General features: G+C 38.4%; 1 protein-coding gene and 1 pseudogene across 1 annotated transcript; one reads left to right on the top strand and one right to left on the bottom strand.

The window, feature by feature from the left end:
• Positions 1 to 8599: 8599 nt before the first annotated feature.
• Positions 8600 to 12090, bottom strand: LOC114687312 (trypsin-4). The gene is made up of 5 exons (XM_037203621.1): positions 12037 to 12090; positions 10536 to 10707; positions 9999 to 10252; positions 9298 to 9434; positions 8600 to 8771 (listed from the first exon to the last, which is right to left on the bottom strand). The coding sequence occupies exons 1-5, from the start codon at positions 12074 to 12076 to the stop codon at positions 8622 to 8624; spliced, it is 753 nt and encodes a 250-aa protein (XP_037059516.1). The 5' UTR covers positions 12077 to 12090; the 3' UTR covers positions 8600 to 8621.
• An 8630-nt stretch (positions 12091 to 20720) lies between these two features.
• LOC114687314 lies at positions 20721 to 24696 on the top strand (annotated as a pseudogene).
• Positions 24697 to 27409: the final 2713 nt, after the last annotated feature.

Genomic DNA, 27409 nt, shown 5'->3' on the forward strand with positions numbered 1-27409 from the left:
CTGGTGTCCCCTAAAATGTTTGGAGACTGGGACACTAAATTACTGTTTGGAGAAAAACGTTTATAATTTTTTGTTTTATTCTGATTACTGGTTTTGATTTTTTTCCAGGGTTAGGGAAAGGTCCAAAGGTATCAATATTTAAATAGGGATCTGAATGCGAAATGGGACAAGAAGAGATAAAGAATGAAAAGGAAAGTATATATGTTAGAGATTTGAAAAGCAGTAGATAAAATAGTGTATGCTAGGTTTTCAAAAAATGACAGCCTTAAAAGCCTTTTCCAATAAGATACAAGTTACAACAACTCAAGATTAAATGTACATAAATAAATAAATGATAGATGTTTAATAATAAGTTTTATATATAAAACAAAAAGAAAATTTTGATACTAAAATAGTATGAACACAAACGAATGACACATGAAAAAGAGGGCATTATGTTGTCAGTTAATGTTTTTTCCAATTCGAGGAGGCATGGCCCTGTGGTTACCTTATTTCTACTGGTCAAATTATTACACCAAGTTTGATGACAAACTTCCGGACTGATTCAAGTCCTTCATGTAAAATGAGGTGATTTTTAAGATGACTTAAGTAAAGCTTCCCACTGAACTGTTTGCCCCCTCTAGACATTTTGATAGTGAATAAATAAATTTGTGGAATTTTTATGTGGCACTTTCTTTCGAAGCACCACATTTGTAATCTTTGTACATGGGAGGTGAGATGAAGGCAAGATTATCAACAGTTCAAGGATAGCCTAAGAAACACAGGCATGAAGCTACCTGGGCCACTTGACTCAATTGCAAACAAAGTAAAATGTTTGCAGAGACTCGATGAAGCTTCTTTACTATGAGTGCCTGAAAAATCATCATCACATTACACACTTCCAACAACCAATACATGAATTGTATAACAAACAAAATGAATTAGAACAAAGCAAGAAAGAGAAAAGAAGACCAGCATTAAACAGGAAAAATATTAAATCCTGCAGCATCAAGTCCAGTAGCCATGGCATATGGTACTTTAATATGAATAAGCAGACCTGTGGTTTTGCTGCCTTTACCCTTCATGAACCTCTCTTGGTCTGGGTATATTCACAGCCTTCCAATTTCCTCTCTCTATATTCTATGTTCCTGGAAATTCTAAGGTTTTATATCTTCTGTGTTATAAGTTTCACCATCACAGTTGGACAAGGCAGACTCTAAGGGAATTCCTACAGGTATTATGTGTTTATCTAGGCTCTCTAGTTTTCCTTTGAAATCTGGATAAAAGCTTCCACAACATTGCACCAGTAGCATTCTGCATGTTTCAAAACCATCATCAAGTGAATGACAACAAATTTTGCCAAAAACACAACTGTCTAGGTTCAAATGAATCATTTTTGCAAACTCTATAAATTTGGTTTGATAAATGTGCACACTTAAGGAAACAAGTTCCTAGGTGGTTGGGCCTAAGTCATACATTTAATGGTCATCTACCATGAGAAAGTAGGCTTCATCCAAGAGATGCAGGGCTGCTTCATCATATGATAATAAGTCAATGTAATCAACCATATAAACAAACTGAGAGGAAAAAAAGAACATGTTCATGTGAAACATGCTGGAAAAACCTTTGACAAAATCCCATACCCCCTTGTGATAAAAATTCTTGGAGAGATCAGGGAAATAGAAACATACTTAAACATAATAAAGGCAATTTACAGCAAGCCTATAGCCAACATGAAATTAAATGGTGAGAAACTTGATGTGCAATCTTAATTAGTCTTACTAATAAAAACCCAGAGTCAGATATCGGGGTAAAAGCTGAACGATCAGAGAAGTAAAGGAGCAGCCACTGTCACCTCTTACCTCTCAGACTACTCAGACCAAAAAGGACTGAGCTCCTTTTCTGCCCACCTTACCAATTCCTCTCTCTGCCCAGCCATATCACTTCCTGTCTCCTGTCTGTACAGACCTTCAAACCTCTATGGTTAACTAGTGGCTAGCTCTACCTTCTGATCTTTAGGCAAGCTTTATTTGTCAGAACACAAACAAAATATCACAACAGAAACTCAAAGCAATTCCACTGAAATCAGGAACAAGATAAGGCTCTACACAATCTCCATATCTGTTCAATATAGTACTTGAAGTTCTAACTAGAGTAATAAGAGAAAGGAGATCACATGAATACAAATTTAAAAAGTAGAAGCAAAGTATCACTATGTGCAGCTGATATGATAATATACATAAGCCACCTAGAAATACTACTGGGGAACTCCTACAATGGATAAATACCTTCAGCAAAGTGACTATAAGATTAACTGAAAAAAAAATCAGTACCTCTCCTATATATACACTACAAACAGGCTGAGAAAGAAATCAGGGGAAAAATACCCTTCACAATAGCCATAAATAATATAAAATACCTTGGGGTAACTCTAACCAAGTAAGTGAAAGACATGTATGACAAGAACTTCCAGTCACTGAAGAAGGAAATTGAAGAAGATATCAGAATATGGAAATGATCTCCAATGGTCATGGATCTGTAGGATTAACATAGTAAAAATGGCCATGTTATCAAAAGCAGTTTACAAATTCAGTGCATCAAAATTCAAACATAATTCGTTACAGACCTTTAACAACAATATTCAAATTCATATGGAAAAATAAAAAAATCCAGAATAGCTAAAACAATACTATACAAGAGCAGAACCATCCCTGATTCCAAGCTGTACTATAGAGCTGTAGAATGAAATCCGCATGGTATTGGCATAAAAACACACATATTGACCAACAGAATCAAATTGAAGACCCAGACATAAATACACACACCTATGGACCTGATTTTTGATAAATATATCAGAAATATACAATGAAAAAAGGAAGTTTATTGAACAAATAGTGCTGGTCTAACTGGATGTCAGCATGTAGCAGAGTGCAAATAGATCCTTATCTATAACCCTGTACAAAACTCAAGTCCAAGTGCATCAAAGACCTCAATGTAGAACCAAATACACTGAACCTGATAGAAAAGAAAGTGGAGAATGTCCTGGAAAGCATTGGCACAAGGGACAATTTCTTAAACAGAACACTTATAGAACAGGTATTAAGACCATCAATTAATAAATAGGAACTCATGAAACTGCAAAGCTTCTGTAAGGCAAGGATACTGTCAATAGAACAAAATGACAGCCTAAAGACTGGAAAAAGATTTTCACCAACCCCACATCTGACAGAGGGCTAATATCAAAAATATATAAAGAATTCAAGAAACTAGAATCAACAAACCAAATAATTCAGTTTAAAAATAAATCTAAACAGAATTCTCAACAGAGGAATCTCAAATGGTAGAGAAACACTTTTAAAAATGTTCAACATCCTTAGCCATCAGGGAAATGCAAATCAAAATAACTCTGAGGCTGCATCTTATGCCTGTCAGAATGGCTAAGAATAAAAACACAAGTGACAGCTCATGCTGGAGAGAACATGGACTAAGGACTAATACCCCTCTATCTTTGTGGAAGTGTGAACTTGTACAGAGACTTTGGAAATCAATGTGGCAGTTTCTCAGAAAATTGAGAATCAATCTACCTTAAGACCCAGCTATACCACTCCTGTGTATATACTCAATGGATGTTCCATCCATACCACATGGACACTTGCTCAACTATGTTCATAGCAGCTTTATTCATAGCATCTAGAAACTGAAAGAAACCTAGATGTCCCTTGACTGAAGAATGGATAAAGAAAATGTGGTGCATTTATACAATGGTGAATTACTCAGCTGTTAAAGCAATGTCATCATGAAATTTGCAGGCAAATGGATGGAATTAGAAAAAAAAGTCATCCTGTGTGGGCAACCCAGCCCCAGAAAGACAAACATGGTATTTATTCACTTATAGGTGGATATTAGTTGTAAAGTAGAGGATAACAATGCTACAATCCACAGACCCAGGTATAACAAGGAAGGCTCAAGTGGGGATGCATGGAATAGATTTTGAGGGTGGACTACTGGAGGGTGGGGATAGGAACATAAGGGAACAGGTCTGAGGGTGGGGAGGAGAGTACTGGGATAGATGACTGCAATTGGGGAAATTTTCTGGCATATGTAAAAACCTAGTGTAACAGAAACTCTCAGGGATTTACAAGGGTGTCCCTCGAGAAAACTCCTAGTAATGGGAGATTAAGAATCTGAACTGGCTATATTCTGTAACTAGGCAAGAATTTCAGTGTAGGGACTGGGACACCAACCCAGACACAAAACTTTAGACCTACAATTTCTCCTACCTGAAAGATGAGGTAAAGGTGGAGTGCAAGATGGAGTAAAGGTGGCAAAAAACACTGTGGTCACAATGACTGTCCCAATGAGACCCATGCCAAGAGAGGTAGCCCATCCCTGACACTGTCTAGAGAGCCAGGAAACAGGCTGGATAGTCCAAAGGCCAGGATAGAACCAAACAAGTCAAAAAAAAAAGTCAATGAAATGATTCCTAAAGATACTGCTATACTCATAGACCAGAGCCTAGCACAATCATCATCAGAGAGGTTTTATCCAGCATCCTGAAGGGGGCAGATATAGAGACCCACATCCAAACATTAGGTGGAGCTCAGAATCCTGCACAAGTGTAGGTGGATTTTTCCTTGGGCCACCAGCTCACAAAAAAAAAAAAAAAAAAAAAAAAAAAAAAAAAAAAACATGGAGACTTATTATTAATTATGAAAGCTTGGCCTTAGCTTGGGCTTGTTTCTAGCTCTTATAACTTAAATTGACCCATTTCTGTTAATCTACATGGTGTTGCATGGCTTGCAGCTTTTACCGTTCCTCCTGCATGTCTTGATACCTCTGTGTCCAGCTATGACTCCCCCTTTCTTCTTCTCCCCAGAGCTCTCTGTCCCCAGAAGTCCTGCCTAACCTCTTCCTGCCTAACTAATGGCCATTCAGCTCTTTATTAAACCAATCACAGTGTAAAGGAATATTTCACAACACAGAGAGGATGAGGAAGGATTGTAGGAGCCAGAGGGGTCAAGACACTACAACAAAACAGTGCACTGAATCAACTAAGCAGGCCTCATAGGGACTCACAGATACTCAACCAACAATCAGGAAGCCTATATGGGTCTGACCTACATCTTTTGCTTATATGTTATAGTTGTGTAGATTGATGTTGCTGTGGGACTCCTAATAGTGGAAGAAGGGGCTGTCTCGGACTATTTTGCCTGCACTGGGGACCCTTTCCTCCTACTGGGTTGCTTTGACCAAACAATATGAGGGGAGGGGCCTAGGTTTATTATAACTTGACATGCCATGTTTGGTTGATATCCACGGGAGGTTTTCCCATTTCAATGGGAAAAGGAGGAGTGAAACTATGGGAGAGGGTATTTGGCTGGGGCAGGGGGCAGGGAGGGGAGTGGAAAGAGAGGCTGCCCTCCTCTCTTTCCAGTTTACCTGCTCTGTAAACTGCAATCTGAATGGAATATATGAGAGAGAAGTAAATTTAAAAAACAAACATGGAAATGCCAGAAACATGGTGTGTATAGAGGAAATTTGAAGCCTTGAGTAGACCAAGAGCAAGAGAACACCCTGTTCATGTGGGCTAAACTATGAAATACAGTCCATGGTTTCATGAGTTGAACTGGATCCTCAGTTCATGGTCCAATTTTGGGAGGCGAGGTTGAGTCAGGAAAAGTGGTTAACAGGGCCATGTCTTTGTGTGTTACCTCGAGTCCTAATAGCTTCTCACTCTATGTTCTGGCTGTCATGAACTGCTGAGTCTTCTTTGCCAACAGCTTCTGCCACCATGATTTGCTGCACAAGTGTATGAAGCCAAGTGATGTAAGACTCAATCCTCTCAAAGCAAGAGCCCAGGTCAATCTTTCCTTCCTTAACTTGTCTTTGCATGTAATTGTCATAGAGCTACAAAATTCAACCACCGCTTATTTATGGTTTCTCAAGTTCTTGGGACAATGTTGCAAGCTAACATGGAATCACCCACAAATATTTATTCTTCCTCTGTACCATATGGCTACTTGGCAGATATTTAAGAGTAGAAGTTTATAATGCAAGATTAGAAAACTATGGAGGATAATTTTTATATGCAAGCTTTCAATTCATTCTATAATTAGTATCTAATGGACACATGACTACACTAATGTCTCAGGGAAGAAAGAGTACTAATAGTTCTCAAATAACTTGAGTTTTTGTGGGAAGACACTTGAGAAGAAATTCAGGTATAAAAGGCTGTGCAGCCTGGTTATTACTCACAGCTTATAGAGAATTGTGAGCAAAAGGGAGACTAGACTAGTGTAAGAAATGAGCATTTATGAGTCCAATTGCTTAGAAACTACTGCAGTCATAGACCAAAGGATAACTTTCCTTCTTGAAGTAGAAGAAGAGCTTGCTGTCTAAGAGGTAGTGGCATTGTGGGCATAAAGGATCCAAGTGTTACAGAGTTATGCAAGCTTGTATCTAGATCACTAGGAAAACCTGGCCTTTGAGCCACTGTGTAGAAGGGTCAGATTGCATTAAGGTAGCTTGTGAGTGGGCTCTGCATGAAGCTATGGTTGAAGCTCAAGTGGATGTGAATAACTACAGTCTTAGATGGGCCAGGAGTATGGCTCATCTGCTGAAAAATGCTAGTAGTTTTGGGTTTCGCCTCCCTGGGAGATAATGTGTACCGTGTGTGTGGTAAGACAAGAGAGGTGGGCGGTCCAAGACTCTTGGAAAGCATATATATGATGCCAGGATGTGCTCCAGGTACTTCACAAAAAGTATCATGAGTCAGTGCTCATTCTTCAGAGTCACATTTTTGGATTGGTTCATTCTTTCCTTTCTATTTCAGTGCCTCCTTTTTGGCATGGAAATGTCTTTCTTGGATCATTGATTTTGGAAACATGTAAAGCTTTTTGTATTTGTAGGAGCCTAGTGTGTACATGCTTTGTGTCTCAGAGGGGATTCTGGGCTTGGGCTTTTGATCACTTGGAACTGTTTTGAGAGTGAAGACTAATGAGAAATTTACTTCTGTTTTGAAGCTGGGCCCTGAGAAATTTTTTGTAGCAGCCTGAGCTTCCTAAGTCAATATGCTTCCTTTCCTTACCTCTGAGAATATAGTTATTCTTTTCTAAACCCTTCCATTTATTCCACTGTGTTTTTACTCAAGTCCATTTTGTTCTTCATTTCCATGCATCATTTAAAATTATCCCAGGAAGCTTTTTTAGGCTCTTTTATAGCAATTATGTAGTTTGGTAATCCATGAACAAATGATGATTAGAGGAAAGCAAGTGAGAAAACATGACTGATCTAAAAATGCAGGTGACAGCTCTATACTAAAGGCCACATGACAGTAGTGGAGTTAATACACATACTGAAAAACTTTTTAATGTATAATTATTGTTGGACATGGATGTAATTCATATGCAGTCTGTATTTGAGTGAAGGTTTGGGTGAATTGAGGTGACTCAAGCCAAAATTTAGAGGAAAAAATATATTTAAAAATAATTCTTCAAGGGCTTTAGAGATGCTCAGAGGTAAAGAGCATATACTATTCTTATATAACTCCAGAGTTTGGCTCCCAGTAAACATGTCAGCCAGCACTCAAATCCCAGTATATGCAGAACAATGGAATATAACACCTCTTTCCTCTACAGGCACCTGGCTTACATGTATGCACCTCCACGCCGGCACATATATATTTGTAATTGGAAAAAAAAGTCTTAAAGTTTCTTCATCTTGAGTTTGCAGTCACTAGGCACCATAGAGATTCTCGGCTTTTAGAAAATTAAGAAAAAAGTAAGGAAGACACAGCACTGTGTCGTAGAGCATACAAGACACAAGGCATCAGGACTGTTCATGCTGAATTTCCGTTTGTCAAAGAAAATACTTGGATAACTTGATAATGTGTAATAACTGCAGTTTTAGGTTATCTATCTTATGTTATAAATATACAATCTGCCATGAAGCAAGTCTGAACAGGTATGTGTGGAAACTATGTCTTAAAATAAATTGTATCCTACCTACTAATAAAGCATTAACATTTTTTTTGGAAAAAATAGTGATAATTGTAAGCACATTCAACACTGTATCCCATATACTTCACACACTATAGAAGGAAATACGTAAAACCTTATTGTCAGTTGAATGTTTATTTGTTTACACTGTTCTCAACTCTCTGACCGTATTCTCATTTAGCAACAAGTTCTCAGAGAGCACCAAATAATATGATTGTAGTGGATACCCATTCCAGCTTTGATCTGGAAGTTCCAACCCCCATTGAAGCTTTGGTAACTGTCACGTCTATAAGGCGGGGCCAAGGGAGGACCCCGAAGACCTGAGATCCGGATGCGTTGGCACTCTTGGTTCCTGGACCCTGGATGCTGGAGGTAGACCGAGCAGAGTTCTCTAGAGAACACCGGCAGACTGTGCCACGCCTTTCCCAGACTCTGTAAACTATCCATTCATTTTTAAGTTACCCCACAAAATAAACTTCCTTTTAACTACATGGAGTAGCCTTAATAATTTCACCAATATAGGATGCAAGAATAAAACACTCACAGGTACAGAGCAGGAGAAAATGTATTTATTTTGACCTCATTTCAGAAGGGGGAGGAAAGAGAAATGGACAAGGAACTGGTGATTCACATAAGGGAAGAAACTCAGTTGGCAGCCATGGTCTCCTGAATCCAGCTCAGGTAGTTGCAGACCTTGGTATAGACACCAGGTTTGCCTCTCAGGGCACAGCCTGTACCCCAGGAGACAATGCCCTGGATCTCTCCATCGCAGATGACAGGGCCACCAGAGTCACCCTGGTCAGAGAGAAAAGACCATTATCACATGCTTATGCTGATGTGAACAAATGGACTTCAAGAGGCTTTCCCCTTATCATGGCGCTAGTTTGGCAAATATTAATACCCTGAGGAGCAATGCAGACTCCATGTCTATCGACTTGTCCATTTCCTTTCCTTGTTCACCATTTCTCAATAACTGTGTGCTTCCTAATTGACACACAAGGTCAGGAGAACCTGAGAGCTTCAGGTACTACTTTCTGTAATCCTTGCTGTCCTGCCAGAGTGGTCACATCCCATAAAACAACTTTTCAGAAATTTGTTTTTATGTGATATTTACACCACACCATCTTCTGTACATATTTTACCATTGAGCTTAATCATCAATATCACAATAAGAAAACCTGTTTGATCTCTTGTTTTTCATCATAGGCTTTTGTATTACAACATGAAATCTTCCAGACAAATGTACAGGCCTCTCAGCCAGGAAAAATATACAGAAGAGAATAGACTGCGAGTTTTGGGGAAGAACTCAAAGAACACTCACATCACAGGAGTCCTTTCCACCCTCAAGGAAGCCGAGGCAGAACATATTGTTGGTGATCTTGCCTGGGTAGGAATTTCTGCACGAACTGGCAGAAAGAACAGGGGCTTCCAGACACTGAAGGATTTCTGGGTATTTGCCTGTTGTGAGCAAAAATGGAAGCTAATTGGACCATGAACTGAGGATCCAATTCAACTCTTGAAACCATGGACTGTATTTCATAGTTTAGCCCACATGAAAAGGGTATTCTCTTGCCAAACATTTGTCATTTAAAAGTACTTTTGTTTTGTTTAGAAGGTGTTTGATTTTATAAATTTTAACTAACATGCTGTTCTTTTCATGACGATATCATCAATGGCTTAGATTTCAAATACTGAGACACGGTTTCCTCTAAGAGGTAGATACCTCAGGGAAAAACAAATACTTGGGCATCTCTTCTACTTCTCACTTGAACTTTCACTTCCTTCGCATCACTGATTACACCCACTACATACCTCAGCATCTTGCTAATAGCTCATTCTTATTGTGATTTCCACATTGTCTCAGAAAAGCAATCTTCTGGACTTCAGAGAGTATATTTCAACGTCACCCATGTTGAAAACTTTTGGGAGTATGGCTCCCAGTGAGTATTTGCGCAAGTGGCCACCAGTATACCTTTCATCTTTCACATTGTGCACATGGAACTTAGAGTCATTGACACTTACCTCCAAGGTTCACAGTGTTTCCCCAGCCAGACACAAGGCACTGAGCACCTGTAGATGGGCAGGATGTAGGCAGAGAGATTGTGGACACTTGAGAGTTGAGGGTGGCAGGTGACTTCAGTTTAATCAGCAGGATGTCATTGTCGACAGTGGTCTTGTTGTACTTTGGATGGCGGATTATCTTTTCTGGATCAATGAATTGCTCACCACCCTCAAGCACATGAATATTGTGTTCTCCGAGGCGAACCTGAAGGCTCCTGCATGAAAAGGTTAAGGATTTCTGAGTATCCCTGTTGAGCTGTTTCTCTTCCAAGTTCAAAGTTCAGAGTAGAAGAACACAAACACCATCTTCTTAAACCATTTAGTCCAACAAGGACTATGCAGTTAAGGTAGTATTATGCCCTACCACCAATGTACAGCATAGAGGATTCCCTAGGGTGTGTCCTGTAAGTACAGATTTATAAAGGGCCATCCCCTTGGAGCTGGTAAGAGAGGACTGATGGGCCTTAGATTACAGGAATTTGAGTATTGTTCCCTTACCTTCCCTTATAGCAGTGAGCTGCAGACAGTACCCATTGGTCACTGATGAGGGAGCCACCACACTGATGGCCATAGCCGTCATTCAAGGACACTTGGTAAGGAATGGAATGTTTTGGACAGGCATAGCCTCCAATGATCTTGTCATCATCATCACCACCAGCAGGGAAAGCAACTGAGGAAGGAGTTTGGATCATTAGCACAAGACTTGCCTCAAACTTAGTCTTCTACATGATGTTTGTACAGAAATGACATGTATCTTCCTGTTGAGTAACATATACTTGTAGTATTTTAAAGGTATCATTTCCTAACTTTAGCAATACTCTTTTGATATCACTGCTTATAGAATCTAAACATGAAAAGAATATCTTCACACATTTGCAATATGTGTATCTATATGTGTATCTCTCTCTCCCTCCCTTTCTCCCCCCCCCCCCCCCCGTGTGTGTGTGTGTGTGTGTGTGTGTGTGTGTGTGTGTGTGTGCAGCATAGTGCCTTTGCAGAGGACAAAAACAACTTCCAAGTGACCACTCCATCTGTTCATTGCATGTCTCCCAGCATCTTTCCTGGGTCCTAAGACTTAGGGGCAAGCACCTTTATATAAGGATCAATTTTCCAGGCCAGATAATGTACTTTAATCTATTTTTTAGTCTTCTTTATACTTAATACATACAGAGATTGAATGAGTTAATTTTTTGTATACAATTTGTATACACCATTTAATCACCATCCTTTGATTTGCTTCCCAGAACTTCACTTTGATTCTAATTATCTACTGGACATATATCAATACATTTAGCATTTTTAATGAAGACTGCTTTCCTAGTTTTGGAAAATAATATTTTATTATTCATACTGAATTCCATAATTTTATATGCTTTATATAGATGATATCTTCCCCTAAGTTTTCTTATAGAGACCATAATCAATCTCTCTGGGATACATTCCAATAGTTAAAATTAATGGTGATGTTTCCAAATATAAGAAAATTTACTAAACCAAAAGCCATTTAAATTGTAAGAATTTAGTTTTAAATTTAGAGATTTTGATAAAAAAAAAGAAATTTTTGTTCTTCATTATTGAATGACAGTATAATAAAAGACTGATTTCATTAGTAACAATTTTGAGAGACAGGGTCTAAGGTTTTTTAATCTGTGGGTAATAGCATATCTCTTGTAGTTATAATAACTCTGTGTAAATCAGCAGACCTTGATCTTCCATGGACTCTGGATTTAATTTTCTCACCATCTTCTTGGAGCAGACAGTTATTCCAGTTATTTACACTGCCCTATAGAGAGGGAAGGCACACACTGGTGTCACGTGTCCTTTCTTTTCCTGACTAAGCCACAGAACACATAAGTGTAGGAAATAGTGTTGATGGGTCACTTGAAGGTCCTTGCACATGGAGTATGTACTCAAAATGGCCTTTACTGTTTTCCCACCCACAAATCACAAACTTGCATGTATGATAGAATCCTTGTGAAACGTTCCTTTAAAGACTCACCAGCAGCTCCCAGGAAAGCAAAGAAGATGAAGATCTTCATGGCTTCTCTGTGTGTCTGGAGTAGGTACTAGGATGAAGGCTTTTCCTTCACAGCTATTTATACCTCTAGTTTTGGCTTCAACAGCCAGGACCACAGTGCCAAAAAGGGTGATATCATTGAACACACAAAAACACAAATTTAGAGTTCTGTTCTTTGATTGATGGAAGGTGATTCAGCATCAAGTTTCCACATCCCCTTTCCTCCCAGTTTTCCATAAAGGTAATGGGAATGGAGGTAACAACTCCAGCTGGTGGCTATGCATTCTTCTAGTAGGAAAGCACACTGTAGAAAGACCAAAGGTCAGGTTCAAGGTTTCCAGAAATCTAGACACAATTCACAGGAACCCTGTTCCCCTGGGAACTTAGAAATGTGTCTTCTTTATAGTACAGCCTTGTGCATTTCACCTGCTGTGTTTAACTAATATTATGTCTTTTATGATTATATACTTTTTGTAAGGTTTGTTTTAGATTTCAATTTGATATTATCTTCCTATTCTTAAAAAACAACCTGTACTAAATAGAAAAAAAGAACAAATTTGAAAACAATTGTAAGCTATTCCTTATTTTATTACTAAATAGAAAAAAATTTGAGAAACCACCCATTTCTTATGGATAGGGGTGTTGTTATTAGTAAATTATGCTAGTTAGGGAATAGAAACTTAAAGCCTGAGAAAAGCTTCACCTGTAAGTATTCTGTTAGCTATTTTGTCATCACTGTGAAAACCATGGTACAGGAACCGAGGAGTAATGGTTTTACTCTGGATCCTGGTTTGAGGGTATAGTCAACATAGGCACTGGAAGCAGTTGATGGCTGTTGGTTTAGGATTGTGTGTGTTCTTTTTCACATCTGGGCAGATTAAGAAGGAGTGATCACAAAAGAAGGTGAACTGCAATCATAGCCTTTCTCCCTTATGTCTGAGACTCCTAGTACTGGAGGATATGGAGCCTGGACCAGGCATTTTCTGAAATCAGGCTGGGTTCCCAGTCAGGGAAGTTGAACACCAACCCAGTCACCAAATCTAGGACCCACAACCTGCCCTTTCTGCAAGATACTCTGGGTCCATTGTGGCTTAGAACTCATGGGAGTGAGCAACCAATGACAGGTTCTACCTGGGTCCCATATCAAGGATGAAGCCCATACCTGACATAGATGACCAGGATCCTGAAGTTGGATGGCTCAGATACCTAGGGTAGAACCAAACATGACTACAAAAGAAAGTCTATAAATGGTTTCTAATGATGTTCTGCTGTATTCTTAGGATGGGTACCTAGCCCGGTGGTCATCAAGGAGACTTCCTCAAGCTGTTGTGTTGAGAGCAGTTACAAAGACTCACAGTCAAATATTAGATGGAGCTTCTGGAACTCTGAAAAAGAGGAGGAGGAAGGAGAGTAGGAAACAGAGGGGTTGAGGACACCAGAAGAACATGAATCAATTGAGAATCAACTGAGCAGAACATATAGGGGTTCACAAAGAGTGAAGCAACAAACTCAGACCTTTATGTTGCATACACATTGTGGTTCTTTAGCTTGCAGTTTTTGTGGACTCCTAACCATGGGAAAAGGGTGTCTCTGACTCTTTTGCGTATACATGGAATCTTTTTCCTCTTACTAGACTGCCTTGTCCAGGCTTTTATGATGATTTATGCCTAGTCGTATTGTATCTTGTTATGTGTAGTTCAGTTGATATCCCTAGGGGGACTGCTCTTTTCTGCAGGGAAACAGAATATCAGTGGATCAAGGAAAGAGGGGACACTGGGCGAAGGAGATGGAGGAGAGGCTGTGGTTGAGATTTAATATGTGAGAGAAAAATAAACATAAAACAATAAATAGAATGCCTTCAGACATAGGACTCAGTCACAGCGATCTAGGAAATTGTTTCCTTAAGTATGTTTTTATTACAGTTAGCTACATAGGTTGTAAAAAGTTTCTAACAGGATCTATGTGATCTTAGGCATAGCTGAAGTTGGAGCAAAATTTGAGGTCATTCATTTGATAATTATTGTGCAAATGTGCAGAATGAGAGTGGTACAATTCCATCAGTGCTTCCAAACAGATTTCAAAGGAAACCCTTGGAGTCAGAACAAGCATACAGGTTCATAATAACTGTGGGAATCCATTACGAGTAGGGCTCTTCCTTCTGTGATGGTAAAAACTATTTCTTAGCACTGATATAAAACCTTAAAAATGCAAGGACAATGGAATATATAGCCTAAAAAGCTGAAGGTTCTGAGTGGACCAAAATGAAGAGAGACAGCCTGGTCAAATGTGCTAAAGATGGCAAGTCTGTAGGTCTACTAGCTCATGTCAAGGCACCATATGTCATGGGTGCTGACTTGGTGCTGCAGGATTTTACTGCTTTTGGTTTTAAGTGTTGGTCTTACCTTGTGATCTGTTCTTTCCTTGCTTTGGTCTTATTCCATTTGTTTTAATACAGTTTGTACATTGGTTGTTGGAAGAATGCAATGTGATTTTAAGTTTGAAGGAATTCACAATGAAGAAGCTTCCTTGAGCCTTAGCATACACTGTTCTTTGTTTAATCGAGAGTGAGCCCAAAGTGACCAAAGTGGACCAAGTTGGCCTCAAGTCTTCTGTATCTGAAGCTAGACTTGAAAGGCTGATTACCCTTATCTCATCACTCCTACCAAGTACAAACATTACAAATATGTGCCAATATCTTGTCTACATAAAGATTTTGCATATATACTACCTTTCCAGTTTTAAACTTTGCGGCATTCTTGGAAATGATCTAAATACATTTCTCACTATGAAACATGCATGAGCTTTTGGGTGTCAGTTTCAAAAATTTGTTGGTCAACTATGAAATGTACCTCACAGTCTTGTGTGTTAAATAACTCTTCCACAGTTTATAGGACTACTTTGGGAGGTGGTGTACAATTGGAGGAAGTAGCATACAGGACCATAACTTTCTATGTTATATCTAGTCCTAATATGTTCTCATTCTTTGTTTTCTCCCTGTTACAAAGTCATGGATCTCCCCTGCCAGCAATTTCTACCACCATAGTTTACTACCCACCTACATGAAGCCAAGTAACATTAGACTCAAACTTATCAAACACCAAGCCCTGATAAGGCTGTCTTCTCTTAAGTTGTCACATAACATGATGTTTACAGAGATACAAAACTTGTTTGATATCAGTGCCAAATACAAAAAATTCACTGATAAGATACAATCCTTAGAAAGACCTACTAATTAAACTAAGAAAAATGTTCACGCACAGAGGCATTTTAGTGCAGAACCACTGCACCATTACATTATGAAACTGAAGAAGGATGGCCCAAGATTATTAGAAAAGCAACCTTAATTTATCTACCTTTCAAGAACAACCACTAGATGGTAGCCATCCCTAAAGCAATTTGTAAATTAATTGGGATCATATAGAAATGTTAGATATGAAGAGATTTAAGGAAGCAGTAGTTTCCTGTGATATTCATTCAACCTTTGTAAAGCAGATGTTAAATTTAAATTCATGGGCCATTTGGAAGAGAATTATTCCACAAGACTGGAAAGATTTAGGTACAGCTGTATTGGAGCTGGTCTTTGGTTACAATGGAAAACATGGTAGAGAAGAACATAGGGTCATAGAACAATGAAGCAGGGCTAAAGATAGGGAAATTTCCCAATAAGAGATCCTCAGTTGGGCCCAGTTTGCTGATTTTCAAAGACAGATTACATTTGATGATCACATCTTGACTGTAGCTTGAGTTTTCCTGCCTGGCTTACATTCAGGACAAATCTCTCTCACCTGCCAGTCCTACAGCCGCTCAGAACCAACCAAGTGAACACAGAGACTTATTTTGCTTCAAACTGTATGGCCGTGGCAGGCTTCTTGCTATCTAATTCTTTTATCTTAAATTAACCCATTTCCATAAATCTATACCTTGCCACATGGCTCATGACTTACCGGTACTTTACATCTTCCTTGTCCTGGCGGCAGCTCCAGGCAGTCTCCTTCTGACTTCCTGTTCTTTTATTTCTCCTCTCTGTTAGTCCCGCCTATACTTCCTGCCTAGCCACGGCCAATCAGGTTTTATTTATTGACCAATCAGAGCAACTTGACATACAGACCATCCCCCAGCACACCAAGTGCAGACCATCTCAGACACCTGCACTCAGGCCCATGGTCCTAATCATCCTCTATGTGGACCTGCTGGGTAAAGGCACAATGAACCCAAGAACAGGCTCCCACAGGACCCACTTGACTCTATGCCATATTGCAGTGTTAAATTCTTTGGACAGGGATGAAGGATCAGGAAAAATGATTGAGTCATTTATTAAAATTATACAAGGCCAAAAAAGAAGGCTTCACTGATTTTTTTTTTTACAAAGATGGACTTCAGATATAAATAGGCTGATATCAGATCAAGAAGTTAGACAAATATTAATTGAATCTTTGGCTTTTGAAAACACTAATTCATAATGTAAAGGGGTGATTAGACCATTAAAGGGATGATGGGCACCAATAGATGAATGGATTAGAAATATAGATGATATTGGAACTCATGCCTATGATGATATTTGATAGGTGAAGTGATTTCTAATATTTTAAGAAAAATCAAAAGGTTAGATGTTTTAATTGTGGTAAACCAGGTCATCTGAAAAGAAATTGTAGGTGAGTCGTTCCTAGAAAAAAAAAATGGTTTTTCTAGAGATAATCTGAACAGAGGTCCCAGCCTTCTGGAATATGCAAAGGTATAGCAAAAGTCAAAGTTGGATGAATGACTGCAGATCAATATGGGCTAGGCAAGGTAACCCTTTGCTATCAGGAAAACATTTTAGCAGCCTCTTGCAGGCCCTTTTGTCAAATTTGCTTTAATCATGCCCTTTCAGAATTGGGAAACTCCCCCATGGAGCAATTAAAAGACTTAATGCCTGACATAAAAAACCATACTGCTCTGGATGACAGAACAGCTTCATTTCATAAAACACAATTTTCAGGAGAGGTCATGAAACAAGTATTTTGGCAAACTTCTATAATTGATCAAAGACCAATGTTAAAAATAGAAATAAATTTCTTTAAAATTGAGGTTTTGGTAGACACAGGTTCAGATGTATCAATAATAGCACCAAAATCTTGGTATCCAAATTGGTCTTTTCAGGAGGTAAATATTCAGCTTCTAGGGATCGGGATTTATCTCAAGTAAAACAGAGTGCACGATTGTATATGGGTATAGGGTCAGTGTATAGGGTCAGAAGGACAGAAAGGAAAAGTAAAGCCCTATGTGGCTTACATAGAAATGAATTTATAGGGACATGATTTGTTACAGCAATTGAAAACACAGATTAACATTCCTCCAATCTCAGAAGCAAACCATAAACTAACATATGCTCCTAAAAATTATTAAAAGGTATTATCAAGAATAGTCACCAACCATTAATGATGTACTTAAGCAGGGCACAACAGCTGCTGAACTTTCAAAGGTACCAACAGCTCTACCATTAAAATGATTAACTGACAAACCTATCAAGGTGGAATAATGGCCTTTGATACCAGAAAAATTACAGACATTAGAATAGCTAGTACAGGAGCAGCTAAATGCTCAAAATATTGAAGAATCAACCAGTCCTAGGAACTCTCATATATTGTCATTAAATAGAAATCTGGAAAATGGAGAATGATAATAGATCTAAGAGCTATTAATAAGGTGATCCAGCCAATGGGCTCTTTACAGTCTGAAATTCACTTGCCTTCTATTACCTAAAAGAATGATATAGTACAGTAATTGATTTAAAAGACTGATTTTTTTACTATGCCTTTTCAAGAACAAGATAGAGAACAATTTGTCTTCACAGGGCCTACTTGTAACAATTCCCAGCCTGTTAAAAGATATCAGTGGAAAGTTCTTCCTCAGGGGTGTTAAACAGCCCATCTTGTGTCAATATTTTGTAGAACAGCCATTAGAAATAATTGGTAATCAGTTTCCCCAATCTATAATTTAGCATTATAAGGATCAGATCTCACTAGCTGATTAAAATGCAAATATCAGATCCCATACAGGTCTACCAGGCCCTGTAGCACAAAGTAATGATAAAATTGATAGCTATTGGTAGGAATAGCTAAAAATGTGCTAAAACCTCAGAATTTCATAAGAAACACTATGTTAATTGCAAAGATTTGAAAAAAGATTTTTCCATCAAATGACATTAAGCCAAGGAAACTATAAGGAAATGAACTACTTGTTCTTGGTGTAACCAAACTACACTACCTGCAGGAAGTAACACAAAGGGTACTCAAAGAAACAAATTTGGCTGATGGGCGTGTTTCATTTTTCAGAGTTTGGAAAATTAAAAAATACACCATACCATAGATACATAGTCAGTATTTCAATATGCAACTTCTTTGAATTCTGAAAAGGCTGATTTTTGTAATTACACATTTATTAGTAGTTATGACCATCATGGGGATACCTGTACAAACTAAGACTGACATTGCTCCAGCCTAAGTCTCTAGTAAAATGAAACAGAGTTTTGCATATTACAACATAAGACATATTACAGATATACCATACAACCCTATATGGCAAGCAATTATAGAAATATCTAATTGTACCTTAGAAGATATGCCTAATAAACAAAGTGAAGTAATAAAGACCCCCAGATATAGATTGCACAACACTTTATTAACTTTAAATCTTTAAATGTAAATGAGAACAACAGTTAAGGAACAACACCTGCAGGGAAACAGTGGAGAGTAGAAAAAACTACTGAATTAAATCAGCCTGTATACTTTAAGATGTATTGACATCAGAGTAGAAACCAGGATATGTGTTACATTGGGAAAGAGATTTTGCTTTTGTTTCCACAGGAGTAGAAAATCTATGGATACCATCAACACTGCTAAAGATTAGATTTGAACAAGAGAGACCTCTTGATTAGAAGAGATGACAGTTCATCAAACAGCATGACCATTCCGTCTAAACTAACTTATAAGACTAACAAATACCTTTCACTTGATCAACTATAACTTGACAAAAGGGAAACTCCGTAAAGTTAGGGTTGGGGCAAGGTTTTGTTTCCCTGTTCCAAGAGAAAAAAATATTAAACTAAGGAATCTAAAGACTACTGAACAAATGAGACATATGAGGAAAAAGGACAAATCATCCTGAGAATATCTCTGAAGAAAAAGAGTAATAATATGGATCATTTCTAACAGAATAAAATTTCATAAAACTTTCAAATGTTTGCTTCTGCTCTTTTCTACAGACATACAAGGCAAATGGTCTTTTTGTGGTCCCAGCTCAATTAAAAATTAAAACTGGTTTTAGAAATGGCACATGGCTCTCTCCTTCTCAACAGAACACGCTTGTTAAAAGAGAATCCAAAATCTCTGTCTCCTGTCAGAACAGCCACCTGATATGGGACAGAAAAAAAAACAAAACTCAGGGTCTATTCTAATGACAATAATATCATAACTTTGGATTTATTTTGATCTTTAAAACTTTTTAAGGTATAAATATTATCTCAAATATATATGTGTATATATACATACATATATATATATATGTTTAAATCTTCTGTTGTGATAATAATGGTCATATAGAATACTAATTCTAGAAAAGGATTCATCTAGCTTCCTGTACATGATTTCAGGCTTGAGTCTCTATAAAGTAACTAGAAATCAAGTAGGCGTACTCTAGATGTACATAAGAAATTGTAGTCCTTTATCCTCTTTGAGATCTGCTGCATATGACATTTAAAATGTTTAAGTTTTATGCAGTGAACCATAACAAGGTTGTGGATCCTAGATCAACAGCTGGATTGCTGTCTATCTCCCACCACAGGGAAGCTAACCTGGTTACAGAAAATTATTGGATCCAGGCTCCATATCCTTCACTACTAGAAGACATGGATGAGTGATGAACACAGTTTCACTTCTTTTGTATCACTAATTCCTGACCTGCCCAAATGTGAACAAGAACACACACAATCCTAAGCCAACATCCATAAACTGCTTCCAAGGCCTATGATGACTATACCCTCAAACCAAGATCATGAGTAAAATCATTATTCCTCAGTTTATGTTTCCATAATCGCTAATAAAATACCAGGAGATGATGCTTTTTCCATGCTTTATGTTTCTAATTTATAACCAACACAATTTAAACAAATAACAACATCTCTATCCATAGGAAATATGTTGTTTCTCACAATAGAAAGAAAACTGCAAATTGAAATCTCAGACAAGTCTTTGGGAAAAGTATTTAATTGTAAAAGACACAATATTACTTTAAAAAAGCAGGTGAAATGCACAAGGCTGTACTTATAAAAGACACATTTCTAAGTTCCCAAGGGAACAGGGTTCCTGTGAATTGTGTCTAGATATCTGGAAACCTTGAACCTGACCTTTGGTCTTTCTACAGTGTGCTTTCCTACTAGAAGAATGCATAGCCACCAGCTGGAGTTGTTACCTCCATTCCCATTACCTTTATGGAAAACTGGGAGGAAAGGGGATGTGGAAACTTGATGCTGAATCACCTTCCATCAATCATAGAAAGAACTCTAAATTTGTATTTTTGTGTGTTCAATGATATCACCCTTTTGGCACTGTGGTCCTGGCTGTTGAAGCCAAAACTAGAGGTATAAATAGCTATGAAGGAAAAGCCTTCATCCTAGTACCTACTCCAGACACACAGAGAAGCCATGAAGATCTTCATCTTCTTTGCTTTCCTGGGAGCTGCTGGTGAGTCTTTAAAGGAACGTTTCACAAGGATTCTATCATACATGCAAGTTTGTGATTTGTGGGTGGGAAAACAGTAAAGCCATTTTGAGTACATACTCCATGTGCAAGGACCTTCAAGTGACCCATCAACACTATTTCCTACACTTATGTGTTCTATGGCTTAGTCAGGAAAAGAAAGGACACGTGACACCAGTGTGTGCCTTCCCTCTCTATAGGGTAGTGTAAATAACTGGAATAACTGTCTGCTCCAAGAAGATGGTGAGAAAATTAAATCCAGAGTCCATGGAAGATCAAGGTCTGCTGATTTACACAGAGTTATTATAACTACAAGAGATATGCTATTACCCACAGATTAAAAACCTTAGACCCTGTCTCTCAAAATTGTTACTAATGAAATCAGTCTTTTATTATACTGTCATTCAATAATGAAGAACAAAAATTTCTTTTTTTATCAAAATCTCTAAATTTAAAACTAAATTCTTACAATTTAAATGGCTTTTGGTTTAGTAAATTTTCTTACGTTTAGAAACTTCACCATTAATTTTAACTATTGGAATGTATGGCCCAGAGCGATTCATTACAGTCTTTATAAGAAAATTTGGGGGCAGGTATCATCAATATAAAGCACATAAAATTATGGAATTCAGTATGAATAATAAAATATTATTTTCCAAAACTAGGAAACCAGTCTTCATTAAAAATGCTAAATGTATTGATATATGTCCAGTAGATAATTAGAATAAAAGGAAGTTCTAGGAAGAAAATCATAGGATGGTGATTAAATGATGTATAAAAATTGTATCCAAAAAATTAACTCATTCAATCTTCATCTGTGTTAGGTATTGGTGAAATTATTATGGCCACTCTACGTAGTTAAAATGAAGATTTATTTAGTGGGTAACTTACAAAAAAGGGAAAGGTAGGTCATGGGGTCTGAGGAAGGTGTATCTAAGTCCAGCAATGTTCTCTGGAGGTCTGCTCAGTCAGCCTCCACTGTCTAGGGTCCAGGAACAGAGAGAGCATGCTGGCCCATTCAGATCTTGGGTCTCTCCATGCCTCCCTTGGCCCTGCCTTGTAGATGTGACAGTTGCTAAAGCCTCAATGAGGGTTGGAATTTCCAGATCAAAGCTGGAATGGTTACCCACTACAGTAAGGTATAAAGAAGACTAAAAAATAAATTAAAGTACATTATCTGGCCTGGAAAATTGATCCTTATACAGGTGTTTGCCCCTAAGTCTTAGGACTCAGGAAAGGTGCTGGGAGCCATGCAATCAACAGATGGAGTAGTCACTTGGAAGTTGTTTTTATCCTCCAGAAGGGCACTATGCTACAGAGAGAGAAAGAGAGAGAGAGAGAGAGAGAGAGAGAGAGAGAGAGAGAGAGAGAGACAGAGACAGAGACAGAGACAGACAGAGAGAGACAGAGAGAGACAGAGGGACAGAGGGACAGAGGGACAGAGAAACAGAGAGAGATACACATATAGACACACATATTGCAATTGTGTGAAGATAACCTTTTCATGTTTAGATTTATAAGCAGTGATATCAAAAGAGTACTGCTAAAGTTAGGAAATGATAACTTTAAAATACTACAAGCATATGTTACTCAACAAGAAGGTACATGTCTTTTCTGTACAAACATCATGTAGAAGACTAAGTTTGAGGCAAGTCTTGTGCTAATGATTCAAACTCCTTCCTCAGTTGCTTTCCCTGCTGGTGGTGATGATGATGACAAGATCATTGGAGGCTATGCCTGTCCAAAACATTCCATTCCTTACCAAGTGTCTTTGAATGATGGCGATGGCCATCAGTGTGGTGGCTCCCTCATCAGTGACCAATGGGTACTGTCTGCAGCTCACTGCTATAAGGGAAGGTAAGGGAACAATACTCAAACTCCTGTAACCTAAGGCCCATCAGTCCTCTATTACCAGCTCCAAGTAGATGGCCCTTTATAAATCTGTACTTACAGGACACACCCTAGGGAATCCTCTATGCTGTACATTGGTGGTAGGGCATAATACTATCTTAACTGCATAGTCCTTGTTGGCCTAAATGGTTTAAGAAGAAGGTGTTTGTAGCCGGGCGGTGGTGGCGCATGCCTTTAAACCCAGCATTCGGGAGACAGAGCCAGGTGGATCTCTGTGAGTTTGAGGCCACCCTGGGCTACCAAGTGAGTTCCAGGAAAGGCGCAAAGCTACACAGAGAAACCCTGTCTCGAAAAACCAAAAAAAAAAAAAAAAAAAAGATGGTGTTTGTGTTCTTATACTCTGAACTTTGAGCATGGAAGAGAAACAGCTCAACAGGGATACTCAGAAATCCTTAACCTTTTCATGCAGGAGCCTTCAGGTTCGACTCTGAGAACACAATATTCATGTGTTTGAGGGTGGTGAGCAATTCATTGATCCAGAAAAGATAATCCGCCATCCAAAGTACAACAAGACCACTGCGACAATGACATCCTGCTGATTAAACTGAAGTCACCTGCCACCCTCAACTCTCAAGTGTCCACAATCTCTCTGCCTACATCCTGCCCATCTACAGGTGCTCAGTGCCTTGTGTCTGGCTGGGGAAACACTGTGAACCTTGGAGGTAAGTGTCAATGACTCTAAGTTCCATGTGCACAATGTGAAAGATGAAAGGTATACTGGTGGCCACTTGCGCAAATACTCACTGGGAGCCATACTCCCAAAAGTTTTCAACATGGGTGACGTTGAAATATACTCTCTGAAGTCCAGAAGATTGCTTTTCTGAGACAATGTGGAAACACAATAAGAATGAGCTATTAGCAAGATGCTGAGGTATGTAGTGGGTGTAATCAGTGATGCGAAGGAAGTGAAAGTTCAAGTGAGAAGTAGAAGAGATGCCCAAGTTTTGTTTTTCCCTGAGGTATCTACCACTTGGAGGAAACCATGTCTCAGTATTTGAAGTCTAAGCCATTGATGATATTGTCATGAAAAGAACAGCATGTTAGTTAAAATTAATAAAATCAAACACCTTCTAAAGAAATCAAAAGTACTTTTAAATGACAAATGTTTAGCAAATTGAAAGAATTAGAGATTTCATGGAAGATACAGAATGTTTTTCCATTTTGCTCACAACAGGCAAATACCCAGAAATCCTTCAGTGTCTGGAAGCCCCTGTTCTTTCTGCCAGTTCGTGCAGAAATTCCTACCCAGGCATGATCACCAACAACATGTTCTGCCTCGGCTTCCTGGAGGGTGGAAAGGACTCTTGTGATGTGAGTGTTCTTTCAGTCCTTCTCCAAAACTTGCAGTCACTCTATTCTCTTCTGTATGTTTTTGCTGGCTGAGAAGCCTATACATATGTCTGGAAGATTTCATGCTGGATTACAAAAGCCTGTGATGAAAAACAAGAGATCAAACAGGTTTTCTCATTGTGATATTGATGATTAGGCTCAATGGTAAAATATGTACAGAAGATGGTGTGGTGTAAATATCACATAAAAACAAATTTCTGAGAAGCTGTTTTATGGGATATGGCCACTCTGGCAGGACAGCAAGGATTACAGAAAGTAGTACCCGAAGCCCTCAGGTTCTCCTGACCTTGTGTGTCAATTAGGAACACACAGTTATGGAGAAATTGTGAACAAGGAAAGGAAATGGACAAGTCGATAGACATGGAGTCTGCATTGCTTCTCAGAGTATTAATATGTGCCACACTGGCACCATGATAAGGGGAAAGCCTCTTGAAGTCCATTTGTTCACATCAGCATAAGCATATGGTAATGATCTTTTCTCTCTGACCAGGGTGACTCTGGTGGCCCTGTCATCTGCGATGGAGAGATCCAGGGCATTGTCTCCTGGGGTACAGGCTGTGCACTGAGAGGCAAACCTGGTGTCTATACCAAGGTCTGCAATTACCTGAGCTGGATTCAGGAGACCATGGCTGCCAACTGAGCTTCTCTTCCCTTTTGTGAATCACCAGTTCCTTATCCATTTCTCTTTCCTCCCCCTCCTGAAATGACGTTAGAATAAATACATTTTCTCCTGCTCTGTCCCTGTGAATGTTTTATTCTTGCATTCTATTATTTGATGCTCTCTGAAAACTTATTGCTAAATTAGAACAAAGTCAGAGAGTTGAGAACAGGTAATAAATAAATATTCTACTGACAATAAGGATTTACTTATGTCCTTCCTTCTATAGTGTGTGAAATATAGGGGATACCGTCTTGAATGTCTTATAATTATCAGTATTTTTTCCAAAATAGCTGTTTTAATGCTTTATTAATAGTTAAGATACAATTTGTTTTAAGACATAGCTACCATACACACCTGTTCAGACTTGCTTCATGGTAGATTGTATATTTATAACTTAAGACAGATACCTAAAACTGCAGTTATTACACATTATCAAGTTATCCAAGTATTTTCTTTGACAAACTGAAATTCAGCATGAACAGTCCTGATGCCTTGTGTCTTGTATGCCCTAAGACACAGTGCTGTGTCTTCCTTACTTTTTTCTTAATTTTTTAAAAGCTGAGAATCTCTATGGTGCTTAGTGATTGAAAACTCAAGATGAAGAAATTCTAAGATTTTTTTCCCAGTTGCCAATATGTGTTTGCCTATGTGGGTGTGCATGCATGTAAGCCAGGTGCCTGTAGAGGAAAGAGGTGTTAGACATCTTTGTTCTGCATGTACTGGGATTTGAGAGCTGACTGACATGATTCTGGGAACCAAAGAGACCACATGTCCCAGCCAGCATAGCAATCTAAGTCTGAGAGATACTGACACCTTTAATGCTATTTTAGAATGTTGCTAGGAGTCTTAGTTGGTGTCATCCTTATGGATTCCTGGGGATTTACCTAACACCAGGTTTCTCCCTAGCCCCCTAATGGGTCCCTCTACCAAGATATCTCTTTCATTGTTCTCTGTCTCTGTCCCTCCCTCCACTCAGCCATCTCAGTCCCTCCTGTTCCATCCACCATCCCTTCCTAGAATGTTTATCACACTTAGAAATATAAAATACAGCCAGGCAGTGGTGGCGCATGCCTTTAATCCCAGCACTCGGGAGGCAGAGCCAGGCAGATCTCTGTGAGTTTGAGGCTACCCTGCTCTGCAAAGTGAGTTCCAGGTATGGCACAAAGCTACACAGAGAAACCCTGACTTTAAAAACCAAAAAAAAAAAAAAAAAAAGAAAGAAAAAGAAAAAGAAAAAAAATATAAAATACAATGCCCAATCCTCTATTTTCTAGGCTCATCAATAGTTAAAATTTGAAGTCCCTTTATGGGCTCTCTTCTTAGGAGATAGCAAAACAGCTGGATCCTCCTTCACAGCCACAGTTGCCCCACTAATCAGAAAGCTGACAGGTTAATTTCATGTAGCTTGGCTTCTTATCATTTTCTCAAGAAATATAATGTGGCCCTCAAATGTATCTTTTAGATTATCTAAAGCTTTCTGTTGGATATATAAGCTGTGTAGAACAAAGAAAGGAGAGAACTTAAGAGAAATAAATAGGATGACCATCAGTATATACATATGTGTGAGTCTTATTCCCTCAGATAGATAAGAATTGTTCCTAAGCCCTCACTACTCTGACGCATTCTTTTTATAACCCTGGAGCCATTCTGGGAGCTGGTCTCTCAGGCTGCATTAGGTGCATTGGATTTCTTCTATGGTAGAAACTCTATAACTATTATCATTGATAAAGAAACAATTCTGAACCGATCTGACAAGAACACAGACTGATTCCACCAGTATTTGTTGTGTGCTGCAAGTACAGCACCCTACTACTTTGGTCCCTCATATTCACCTCTTTAACGAATTTAATCGCCTCTCACATAGCTGTCAGGAAAATAAACTTATACAGAGAAATAGAATGCACTCATAGCCTTACCATGGAGAATGCATTTCAGGACCTCTACTAAATACATGACAAGTTAAATTGTAAAAATATCACACAGAATTTAATTTATTTATATATAAAATAAAAATTGAGTTTATAGCTATTAAAAGTAAAAAAGCAACATGACTAACTGTTGATAAAATGAGAACAACACTATAATGTATTGTAACCATGTTGTTTTGCCACAAGGTCACTCTATAAAGCTGAAATTGGCCTTGAACTGGTGATGACTCAAATTCGTTTTTTGAACATATTATTTTTATTAAGAAATTTTTTATTCATTTTACATACCAACCACAGATCCCCTTTCCTCCCTCCTCCTGCCCCTCCATTCTCCCCCCTCAATTCAACCCCGATCCCTTCCTCAGACTGAAATTTTTAATCTCCCTGACTCCTCTCAGATTCAGAGACTAAAAATATGTGTCACTGTGAGTGGCCAAAGTTATTTCAAACTTAAGAATTATTTTTTTTCTAGAATTTTCCATTCATTAATTTTCCTTCTTATCCACAGGTAAACAGATCACTGTTTTCAGGGACACTGAAACTCCATGTAAGTGGGATTTCTACATCCCTTAAACTTGTTAAGGTTTAGATAATTAAAACTTAGTATCATTACATTGCTTTTCCTCTTAATCTACTATATTTTAAATAATAAAATGATAACTTGCACCAGGAGAACAATCTGTCCCATGAATAATGACAATTACCATGACATATCAGAATTACTCTAAGACAAAGCAGCTGATATACCAAGAGTTCTGTCCTTATGATAA

The sequence above is a fragment of the Peromyscus leucopus genome, chromosome 3 (assembly GCF_004664715.2).
Source record: "Peromyscus leucopus breed LL Stock chromosome 3, UCI_PerLeu_2.1, whole genome shotgun sequence".
NCBI lineage: Eukaryota > Metazoa > Chordata > Mammalia > Rodentia > Cricetidae > Peromyscus > Peromyscus leucopus.

Coding starts and splice junctions, on each gene's coding strand:
- LOC114687312 (XM_037203621.1), bottom strand. CDS start 12,076: ATGAAGATCTTCATCTTCTTTGCTTTCCTGGGAGCTGCTG. Junction 10,253..10,535: donor GCTCACTGCTATAAGGGAAG/GTAAGGGAACAA, acceptor CTTTTCATGCAG/GAGCCTTCAGGTTCGCCTCG. Junction 9,435..9,998: donor AAACACTGTGAACCTTGGAG/GTAAGTGTCAAT, acceptor TGCTCACAACAG/GCAAATACCCAGAAATCCTT.